The following is a 12393-nucleotide window of genomic DNA, read 5'->3' as shown; positions in this document are numbered from 1 at the left end:
GTGACCGTGCTAGAGAAGGTGAGTGTAATAGGATGAATATGGCAAAGCGATGGGAGGTAAGTATGGCATGGGTGATTGACAAGATTAGGGGAGTTATTCTCAGTAAGGCAGGGTGAAGGGGGGGTGACTGTGTGTGGTGGGGTAACAGTTATACAGACACACAGATGCATACACTGAAACACATGCAGATAAACACATATGGTGTGTATCTGCATGTACGTCAATGTAACACATGCAGATACATACATGGACACACATGCTGATACCGAGACACATACAGATACAGACACACATGCAGATAAACAGACACACAGAATGACATTCCTACAGATACAAACACTGCCACAAATACAGATACACAGACAAACCCTGACAGACATGCAGATACACAGACAGATGCACATATAGACACATATGCAGATACACACACTTAAGGACAAACATTCAGATACACAGAATGAGTCTCCTACAGATACAAACAGTGACACACATACATATACATAGGGCACACACTGACATACAGATACGCAGACAAACAGATATACATACAGACACACACACCTAGACACAGATTCAAATACACACACACACATACATACATACATACAAACACATAAACATGCAAAATGTTTAGTCACCCTCCTGGTTCCTACCTTTTTGGGTGCAGGAGGGTGACTTCCCTGGGGTCCAGTGGCTGGCTCAGGCTGATGGGAGTCAGAGTTCCAACTCTGACTTCCTTCTCTTCTCTCCTACTCTTCCTCCTCCTGCGCAGCTCGGTTGTTGCTGGGAGGAAGAGACCGGGGCTGTCACTTCCTCCCAGCGTCTGAAATCATCACAGGAGGCCCGGTCGTGCTGTTAAAGTGCCGCAGCGTTGTCCGGGCCCCCTGGAAATGCATTGCCATCGGGTAGCCCTAACAGCATGGGCCAGTGAACATGCAGCCCCGGTGATGCACCACAATGCCTGCTGGTACACCTGGGCGCAGGGGTTAACAGGGCGGCCGGGCCCCCTGGAGTGACTGGCCCAGTGGCAGCTGCGACCCTTGCAATGTATATTTGGATAGATTAGTATGCAATGAAATACAGGTTAAACAATCTCATAGAAACAAGTGTCAGCCACATAGTTTTTATTTTTTTTATTATATATATTTATATATATATATATATATATATATATATATAAAATAAAGCTCACAATAGACTACAAGCAAATTCTCAGCAAAAAAAAAAATAAACAAATAAGAACCAGCTAACTAGTTTCCTGATGTGGGGAGAAAGCTTGTAGAGCCTAATATTAAAGTCCTCTAATATAGAAAACTTGGACCAGGTTTACAGAAAGACAAAAAAACACATCTAGCCGATTCCCAGGCTTGGGAAATTAAAGCCGCAACCAATGCTGTAAAAAATGTTCCATATTGAGGGAATAGATGATGGAGAATTGAGATGGGCGCCCAACAGGGTAGGACTGGTAGCACTTCCTGGCCAGGGTTAAACTGAACACTTTTACAAGGCTGGATAATAGGCCCTCTGGCAAAGCAGAAATTTAGTTGTTTTCCAAATTTAACTCAATTTGCCAAGGACTTTGGTACTGCGGAAAGCCAGTTGTTTCGCAATCCCAGTCAATTCAAACTGAAAAGGTTTCCTAGGCTAGATGATGGGCTTGAGCTGTGTTGGTTGTCACTGCCATTCTCATTGAGAGGAAAATAATAGATTATTCCCCCAATATTAAAATATAGGTGGGATCACTCTCAAAGCATGTTAAACCCTGCCCTCAAATGATGGAATTAGCATCTCACACATTGTACCTTGCAGGTGCACACTTGCAAATATGCCTCATTACATGGAAGTGAGGTGGCTGCTCATACATATACCCATGACCTTAAAGTTTGTAGGTTTTTTTTTTTACTGCTATGCCAACACAAAGCCCAAGCTGGTCAAAAAAATGGTTGAATGACTAACTTTTATCTGTACATGTTATAGCATGGGGAAATATATTCTACTATTTAAAGTGACACAAAGGGCTAGAATAAGGAATTGGGATTGAGTTTGCTTAATGAATAGTGTATTTCCCATAGAATTCAATGGAGGAATTGCTATTGAGTAAGCAGAGGAAAACTTTGCCCAGTCGTAAGTAACTTTAAGTAAGTTTATGGATAGTTATGTATTCAAGAATATTGCTAGCATGCATAGGACACATTGAAGAGTAGTGTATTGTCTCACAGTGGATGGTGTGGATCCAGGAATTGCAATAAAGTAAGGCTTCATTATCCTAGTAACAGTTACATCTAGATGATCAGTGGACCTCTCAGTATGAGTAATGACAGAGTAAGAAAAAAAAATGCATATGCCAGGTGATGGGATGGAGAGAGAAGGATAATTCCCCTCTCTCCTCTCCCCCTCCTCCCCCCCCCCCCCCCCCCCCCCCACATCCTTCAGCACCTTGTCTTTGCAAGTATAAGATAAATGTGAGAGAATAATTGTCATTGGATGAGATTCATGAATAGGAGCCCTGACAATTGTTACTGTGTATGCATGTGTTCTGTTCAAAAGTAGCTAAAACTGCAAATATCAGTTTGTATCTGGCACTAAACCTGCTGTGGAACAAAACGTACAAACCCAAAACATATGTAATGGTAAAGCCATATTTTCGCTATAACCAATGCCCAAGTATTATACGAAATTCTCTTTTTGATGGGATACAAATTTATTCTCGATACCTGACCTATTATTTGTAATGGGTTAGCACACCTAATTTGATACATAGTTTTATAGTAATAGCTTTCAAAACCACTAAGGTCTATTCTTGTTATGAAACATCTCTCTTAATTACAGTTATGCAATATGTTCCTTCGGTGGGCAACTGTTTAGATCAAGGCATCTTTCCCTTCACTTGTATCTGTGAGAACAATAGAATAGTCAATTCATGTGGGCAATCTCCAGATATGTTTACATTTGTTTTCTTTGTTGGTCATACAGATTTTTCCTCCGTGTGATAGCATGATACTATGCCCTGTTTTTTTTTTTTTGTTTGTTTGTTTTTCTTGCAGAGATTGCTCTAGGCCATTTCATACATAAGTCAAGATGTACCACATTGAACATTACAGGTGAATGTCATATGCATTGCAGTAGGGCATAGTTGCTTATCGTCACGGTTCCGGAACCAGACAGATCACAAGAGGAGAAATTGCAATACCGGTCCTTAGAGTAGCCGGGCTATGCAAAAGGAGGTCAGTGTACAAGCCAAAGTCAATGGAGTATAGAGTTACGGAACAACGATGGTACAAACCGAGGTCAAGGATCAGAGAATACAGAGTAAACGAGAGACAGCGCCAAAATTCAGTTACCAATAATCAGACAGAGTAAACACGCTATTGGACTATCAGAAGACCACAACAGGGCAACAAGGCATGGAGGAGGTAAGTTTAAATATGCTTTAGGCTATTTCTGATTAGATAGTTTCCACTAAGAATTAACTACAACACGTGAAGGTGTTTGAGCCCTGACATCATCACTATGCGCCGTGTCAGGCTGATTCGGGCTCAAATTTAAGCACGCTGTACGCAAGCGTGAAGCTTCGGAACGTATGCCGGCGGAAGCCATGGCAACAGGAACCGCCACGAGCGGCAAGCATAGAAACATAGAATTTTACAGCAGATAAGAACCATTCGGCCCATCTAGTCTGCCCAATGTTTTAAATACTTTCATTAGTCCCTGGCCTTATCTTATAGTTAGAATAGCCTTATGCCTATCCCACTCATGCTTAAACTCCTTTACTGTGTTAACCTCTACCACTCTACACTGAACTAAGTCTGCCATTTTAAAGGACCACTCTAGGCACCTGGACCACTTCAGCTTAATGAGGTGGTCTGGGTGCCAGGTCCAGCTAGGGTTAACCCATTTTTTCATAAACATAGCAGTTTCAGAGAAACTGCTATGTTTATGAATGGGTTAAGCCTTCCCCCTATGTCCTCTAGTGGCTGTCTCATTGACAGCCGCTAGAGGCGCTTGCGTGATTCTCACTGTGAAAATCACAGTGAGAGCACGCCAGCGTCCATAGGAAAGCATTATGAATGCTTTCCTATGTGACCGGCTGAATGCGCGCGCAGCTCTTGCCGACGGGGAGGAGAAGAGGAGGATCGGAGGAGGAGAGCAGAAGGAGATCTCTCCGCCCAGCGCTGGAAAAAGGTAAGATTTAACCCCTTTCCCCTTTCCAGAGCCGGGCGGGAGTGGGTCCCTGAGGGTGGGGGCATCCTCAGGGCACTCTAGTGCCAGGAAAACGAGTATGCTTTCCTGGCACTAGAGTGGTCCTTTAATGAGGTGAATAATTTAAAGCAAACATCTTAAATTTTTTTACCTCTAGAATATCTCCAATCACACACTTTGAAGCAGCACTCTCCAGAAAATATCCAATCACACACTTAGAAGCAGCACTTAGATGTAGCAACCAAGCTGTGTTAGCTAAGCTAATGACCACAACCCTTATATAACTCCTAAAATCACCACCCACTATGAATGTTTAACACCTGGGTAGGCCTATGCTTATTTGCAAACAATAGCTAATTAACAAACAATAGCAAGCACCTAGCTAATCAAATCAAATGCCTTATAATTACCAACAGGAAATCAAACCTTGTGAATCAGTAACCTTTTCCTATAGATGAATCTTACCTGTAACAGTAAAAAAGAAAACTCTTAGACAGATGAAGGTTCTGTAAACCTCTCCAGAATATCTCTAATCACACACTTAGAAGCAGCACTTAGATGTAGCAACCAAGCTGTGGGGCAGTTTATCTGCCTCCCTTTTCTTGAAAACCTCTGCTAAATCAGCATATTGGGTAGGAACAGAAGTTGATAAGGGAGAGGATGTGGGTAAATTCAGCATGCAAACGGGATGTACCTGTTCAAGACACCCCAAATGACAGCCTTTACCCCAGGACAATATGTATAAGTTTCCCCAATCAATCACAGGGTTGTGTTCACCAACCACGGAAAGCCCAAAACAATAGAAGTAGAAGGAGATCATGGTGTCTGAAAGGATAACTTTTCTTTGTGTAAGACTCCAACAGACATGTGTAACTCCTGGGTTTCATGTTTCACCAGAGGGTCATCTAATGCTCTACCATCTATGACCTCAACGGCCAAGGGTGTAGCCTTTTCGGACCAGAGTCAGGGCAGGGGATTTAGCACATTTTTGATCCATTAAATTATCCGTGGCGCCTGTATCGATCAGGGCTTCAGTGGTGATGGTGTTACCATTGACTTAAAGTAGGACCATAATGAGCAGTCTGGTGACGTTAGCAAGAGGGGATAGAGTCATAACACCAAAGTTCAACCCCTCATTAGGCCTTAGGTCCTGGAGTTTTCCTGAAGGCTAGGGCACACCTTTCTGAGATGCCCCTTCTTCCCGCAATAAAGGCATAAACCTTCCCTCCTCCTGTATGATTTCTCAGCCTCTCTTAGCTTAGTGTAGCCTAATTGCATGGGTTCGGGTGGTGGACTGGGTGGAGATATGGTGAGCAAGGTCGTAGAGGGCAGAGAAGAGAGTGGACACGCATGCAACCTTCTTTGGGTCTCTCTATGACTACGTCTTTCCCTTATGCGATTGTCTATTGTGATGCAATAGGAGGATGTGTTATTCTCTGGGTGCAATCTCATTTAGGAGATAACCGGCCAAACCCTCTTGAAATGCGCTTACCAGATCATCATTATTCCATACTACCTTTGCCACCAAAGTGCGAAATTCTATAGCATAATCTGCTTCTGTTCTTGACCCTTGTTAATAAAGCTTTGCCAGCAGAAGTAACCCTACCGGTAGATCAAATGTTCTTTTAAAGGCAGAAAGGAAGTCTGTATAAGACATAGTGGAACTGGACTCCCATATGGGCTTAGCCCAAGCCAAGGCCCTACCCCATAGGTGATTGATTAAAAACGCTATCTTAGACCTATCGCTAGAGTATGAACGTGGGTTCATAACCAGATAAATGTCGATCTGGTTAAGGAATCCACGACATAATGTTGGATCACCACTATATTGCTGCAGAGGTGGCATGTGTACAGTATGAGCCGGGATAACCGGTAGCGGTTCAGGAACAGAAACCGGAGGAGCAGCAGCATTTCCCTGTACGTCAGGTTGCAAATGGGCATTACAAACTAAGATGGTCTGCAGCGCTTGGGCAAACTGGTGCATGCGATGATCAAGACTAACCATCCTGGAGTCTTGATTAGCTAACTGTCGTGATATGTCCGTAGGTTCCATGTGGCCTTGTTGTAATGTCACATTATTGACACTTATTAGATGACAATTTGTTGAAGCTTGAATGTGCTTTGAATCATCTTGAGGGAACAACTCCATATAAGTAAGCAGCCTATACACAGAGAGCTGTTGAAAGTGTTCTTCCGTGGACCGAGTGCCCTGAGTATACATTGCACAACATGAGCTTGTCCTACGATGTTCTCGCACTATGTTTTTTCCCAGGCACAAGAAGAGAGCAAGACAGGACCCCAAAACTGAAATTAACACCTGAAATGTGGGATGGGTTGGAGCTATGGCCATATCCCTACCTCTATATCTCATTTATGTAATTCTTAATGATCATGTAAAATTTGTGTATACGTTGTGTGTGCAACATAATTGCTGTCTTTAGGTATAATACATATAGTGAAAAGAAATCCAGTTTGTACTTTAATGGGTTTTAAAAAGTCTCAAGCCACTTATAAAGAATGTTCACTTTTTCTTTTCATATCTTTTTGAAATGAGATTACAGTGAAGAGAATTAAAAAAAAAAAAAAACACTATCAGGGTTATTAACTAAACAAATCAGATATTGTCTGGGTGGAAAATGGCCAAATATTGACTGGAATGACAATACTCAAATATACAAAGGCAAAATCCAGTTGGCATATAGTCAACCCGCATGAATCTGCTACAGTTGCCCTGATGCATTTGGTATCTGGATTGGTATCTGGATTAAATCTGTGCTTTTCGTAATGTGAGCAAGCTCAGTGAGTTAGGGGTGTGCCTTTATGGGGATACAAATCCCACACAGGTGCAATTAGTGAACACTCCCCCCAATAAATCAAGCAGCAGCACAAAAGAGGGGGAAAAAGCAGAACACAAAAAAAATAATAAAAAAAAAATAAATGTAAAAACAAAACTTTTTTTTTTAAACTTTACCAACTGAACCAATTAAACAAACAAACAAAAAAAAAATACAAACCACTCTCCACAGTATAGAAACCACTCCAAGCAACTCCTGGTTTTCTAACTCCTACTTGGAAGAGTCTACTTAATAGAGTCTGCTTCCAAGTAATGTGAACTTTTATTATAACATGTTACAGTTTTGTTTCTGGAATAACAGAAAAACGTGTTCCATGCTGTAAACATTGTTGACTTGTTACAGAAAAGTAAAGGGTAAATGGTTAGAATAACCAAAACGTGCGTTCTTGCAGAACCTCAGTAATAACTTTTTTGCTAATCCATGAACCAGGGGTTCTCAACCCAGTCCTCAATGACCCCCTACCAGCCCAGAATTTAGGAATTACTTGGGTGTTTCTAAACACCTTAGACACACCCAGGTAATCCCTAAATCCTGGACTGGTAGGGGGTCCTTGAGAACTGGGTTGAGAACCCCTGCCATAAAAAGAAGTCATCAAGTTACTGGCCTAATAGCACTACACAAAGTACATTGTAGAATGGTCTTCTGGTATGTTCTAAATTATGGAATACAAGCAGTGAGCCAACAAAGACTGCAGTACACAGCAGTATAATCAAAACGATATGGGTACAAAAATAAACAAACAGAATGTGTAAAAAAGCAACAACAAAAAACATTCTTGTATTTCTAGTTGCTACATAATAAACATAACTCAGAAAAAACAAGAATAGTTACTCCATAACTGGCAGCTTAATCAGAGGCATTAGAGAATAGCAGCAAGTCCATAATAATGAAGTAAAGAGCAATCAGAATGGCAGATAAAAGGAGAAAAGAAGACCTCTACCATCATTTTTTTTCTCGTGACACAATCTGTACTTTCAGTCTTCTACCTGGGGATTGTGAGGAGTGTTGAATGGACAATTGTCATACATATATATATATATATATATATTGATAGAATGCTCTTGGATACGCATAAATGCACTTGAACAAGAAATCTGAGTATGGGGATGAAAAGCTAAGAGCACGATGATGTGAATAATAAATGGGAGTGTTTGGCAGACCATTCCCATACTTATTTTTTATATATTTATTTATTACTGGTATTTATAAAGCGCCAACAGATTACGCAGCGCTGTAATTAATGGAGAATTAATGGAGAATGTACAATATAAGAGGTAGAGAGAGCCCTGCCAGTAAGCTGATATCTAGCCATTGGAACTCTTTATACAAAGTGCTTAGCTAGATGGCCCGTGAGCTTACAATCTAAAGGATACAATGGGGATTTGAGACCAGAGGTAGCAGAGGAAATTTTGAGGTGAAGGCTAAAAGAGTTAACAGAGAGAAGCAGCTATTGGTAAAGTACAAAGGGAATAAAGAGGTAATTGAGTGAGAATCTCAAACAGCTGGTGGAACATGCTATATATTTAGGGGGAACCTGGGTGGGCAGGAGGAGGGGCAGGTGGATTGGAAGTGGTGGTGGCCATGTGTTATATACTATTGAAAAGTTTAGCAACCAAATTCTATCACCCATTAAATGACAAAAAATACAAACTGCATGCAGAGAAAATTGCAGTGGCAAACAACAGGTATACATGGTAACAAATCTAGAGTAACACATGAGAATATGGTTGCAATCCAAGAATAAATGAGGTGGAGTATCTTTCAAGCTTCAGTCAGTACCTGAGAGTGGCAGGATTTTCTGCAGGATGTAAAATGCAGAGCTTCACTGAGCTTGAGTGTGAGATGAGGCCAGAATTTTTTGAATTTATTAGTAAACTTGTATAAATATAATTTTGTACATTCAGTGTATTATATTATAATAATATTTAAACTATTGTATTTTGTGAATTGTGCTGTTAAATAATTGCCCTGATACAAAATGTTAAAAATCCACAGATCAGGCTATCATTCATGTATCTAAAGTGACTTTAGTAGATTAGTACTTTATGGTTTCATTTTTGTTGAATTTATAGATGGAACTAGACAACAAGAGGTGGAAGGAGAGGCCAGTGAAGAAGAAAACTGGTTTGGAACAAATTCAGAAACCCCGTCAGAAGCTTCTTATGGTGATGTTCAAGATTATAAATTGTCACCTGATCACAGAGGGCGAGAGTCACCCACTTCTCCTGAAACCTCTCTTGGAAGTGCAACTCCGAGTTTGAATGCAGATCTAGGGAATTTGGAGAATGAACTATTCAAAGAGTCCTCTCAGTGCAAGGAGCACTTATCAACTTCTCTGTCTTCTTTGGATGATGATGAGCAAGTAGGCCCAAATAAACCATTAAGCAGTAATCTCCGACGCCTCCTGGAGGCAGGTTCTGTACAACTAATAACAGAATCTACTACAAATGGAAGGGAAGAGTCATCGCTTGGTTCTGGTTCATGTCTCCAGTTTTCTCCTTCTCATCACGCAAAGCAGTTGAGTGTCCTTGCCAGGAAGCTGGCGGAGAAACAAGAACAGAGTGATCAATATGGAGGAATATCAACTAACCGGTTCATTTGGAGTCAGGATAAATGGCTTCAAAACACTGCTAACATGTGTGGCCTGTCACCAGATTCTGCTATCCTTAAACTAAAAGCTGCTGCTAACGCTGTTCTTCAAGACCAATCCCAGTCAAGGAATGAAGAAACACTGAGATTCGAGTCATTTACTTCACCCTTCAGTTCCCAATCTGCCAGTTCAACCTTAGCAGCTTTATCAAAGAAAGTCAGCGAGAGAGGGATGACCTCTGGACAGGAGCGTCATTCTCCAGCTGGCCCTTTTCTCTCTCTGGCTTCCATGACCTCCTCTGCTGCCCTTCTCAAAGAAGTTGCAGCACGGGCTGCAGGTAGTATGCTTGCTGAGAAAAAAAAACCTCATATCGCAGATGAACCTTTGCCTCTGCCTGAAGAGAATCAGGAAAAGGGAACTTCAAAACAATCACTGGAACTGCTGTTACTTCCGTCACCCAAAGGAAGATCTTCCAAGACTGGAAACCAAGGTAGACATACTTAAAATTTTAAAATTTACTTTCTTAAAAATGTGAAATATATGTTTAATTTCAGGGTATTTTAGAACTGTATAAGTTCTATTTACATTTTAATTTTCCAATATATTTATTTATTAATATATAAAAGAAAAGTATGGGAAGGTCCAATATAAAAAAATATCCATACTGTATGGCTGATTTAGAGATTGTCATATTTAACAATTTAAAATGGACACAATTTGTTGCTGTTGCTATGTTTTTTTTGTTTGTTTTTTAAAGTAAAATTTCATATTTCAGCATATTCATCATAACAATTGAATGAGTGACCAAGGTTATATAAGAAAGAGATAAAAAGAAAAACATGAACAAAAGGATCACAAAAATATAAAAATAACAAACTTGCAGGTGTAGCCATGGCTCAGTAGTCATTCACCCAGTGCATGGTGCATTTATGAACAGCTAACAGCAATCCTGTTTAATCAGAGTAGGCCAAAAGAGAAGCAATCACTCAGTCAGTTATGCCCAACAACATGCCCTCTGCATGCTCCTAATTGACGTGTCACCCTGAGAAATTTCACACCAACCAAATACATCCCAGATTGCATTATATCTATTCATAGTACTTGTAGCTGAGTGTGCCGCCTGTTCCAGATGTTTGAGTTACATTAAAAATGACACTACTGGTAATATTGTTTGTGGCATTTTGGACTTCCAAGATTTAGCAATTAATGGTTTAAAGGCTTATAAGATGATGCTTGCTGCTTTAGTGTGATTAAATGAAAGAGTGATTGGGTAGATCCCCAAAATAACACATTCAGGTGTAAAAGGTAATATGATGTTAGCATTGTTTTTAATACATTTAAAGGTGGCTTCCCAAACAGGAAGCAATTTTTCGGCAACTCCACCACATATGCAGCGAAGAACCCTCTTCTTCAGGCTCTCTCCAACATTTCCTAAGAGTACCTGTATAAATGTGACTTAATCTAGTTGGGTTTAAGTGTCATCTATATTCAGTAATTCTGAATGATTGGTACATCTTAAAACTCCCCTCGTCTGTTTAAATGCAAGGGATCCTTTACATTGTATCACTTGGTAGCACGTGAAGGCTAATCCCTTAACCACTGTAACATGTGTTACTGTTTGAGTGGTGATAGCTGTTAATGTGCCATATGTGTCTTTAATTGGTTGTGGGAGAGTGTCTGATTTGTAAAAAATCGTTATTTGCCACCCATGATAAGATTATATGTAGATTTAAGTTCTTCAAAGGTCAATAAAATTGGGCCCTGATATAGTGCCCAACTATTAATATAACACCTTTTACCCAATCTGTAGTAAGTATATCCATTTTAGTAGTGTTTAGATGAGAGGCAGTTAGGATGTCAGTCAATTCTGGGATTTGCTTTGATAATTTTATAATATGCATACTTTTAAACTGTCTGATTTTTACACCCCTAAGCCTTCTTTTTCTGGTTGGTTTAAAGGAATGTGCAGACTTGTCCACTCTCTGTGTACTGCCTCCGCAGTAAACTGATAAATGCCACCAATTTTAGAAATGGGTGTCTCTTATACTAGAATAGCCACCCACTTTAAAGTTGTCCTAGGTAGAGATGTAAATTTTCCAGAAATTTTGAAGCCATGGAAACAATAGGTTATTTTCCATTTTTTATTTTGTATTTATTTTGCATAAGGAAAAATGTGACCTAACATTTTAATAGCAGTTTATTGTCACAAAAGCAAAAAGAGCATTTAGAACATATCAAGATAAACACATACCGCTCCATTAACAAATGAAGATCACATCACATCGATACTTTTGCCCTGCATTAGAGTGACTTTAACCCCTTAAGGACACATGACGTGTGTGACATGTCATGATTCCCTTTTATTACAGAAGTTTGGTCCTTAAGGGGTTAAAGGAATACTATAGGGACAGGAACACAAACTTGTATTTCTGACCTTAGTGTTAAAACCACCAATTAGGTGGCTTGCCCACTTTAGCCCCTTTAGAAGGGGTTAAAACTCACCTTATTTCCAGACCCCCCCACCCAGCACTGGCACTGCCCCCGATCCGCCTCTTTGGTGACATCATCATAACTTACCATTTTTAGCCAATCGTATTGGCTGAAATCAGCATAGAGGCGGAATTGGGGCAGGGCCAAACACTGTTTTGGCCAATCAGCACCTCCTATAGAGAGGCATTAAATCTCCATGAGGAAAATTCAGCATCTCCATGCAGAGTGTGCTACTGTACAGCACTGCCCCAGGAAGCA

The 12393-nt window shown here is 40.5% G+C and overlaps 1 protein-coding gene across 1 annotated transcript in view; it reads left to right on the top strand.

The window, feature by feature from the left end:
- Positions 1-12393, top strand: part of ZNF827 (zinc finger protein 827) — a 307211-nt gene that overhangs the window by 79747 nt on the left and 215071 nt on the right. Inside the window, exon 2 of the mRNA XM_063458482.1 lies at positions 9128-10135. Within this exon, the coding sequence (XP_063314552.1) occupies positions 9128-10135 (1008 nt within the window). The remainder of the gene's footprint in view (positions 1-9127; positions 10136-12393) is intronic.

The sequence above is a fragment of the Pelobates fuscus genome, chromosome 6, assembly GCF_036172605.1.
Source record: "Pelobates fuscus isolate aPelFus1 chromosome 6, aPelFus1.pri, whole genome shotgun sequence".
NCBI lineage: Eukaryota > Metazoa > Chordata > Amphibia > Anura > Pelobatidae > Pelobates > Pelobates fuscus.
Note: the sequence above shows the minus strand (reverse complement) of the source record. Positions and strands in the feature narration are given on the sequence as shown.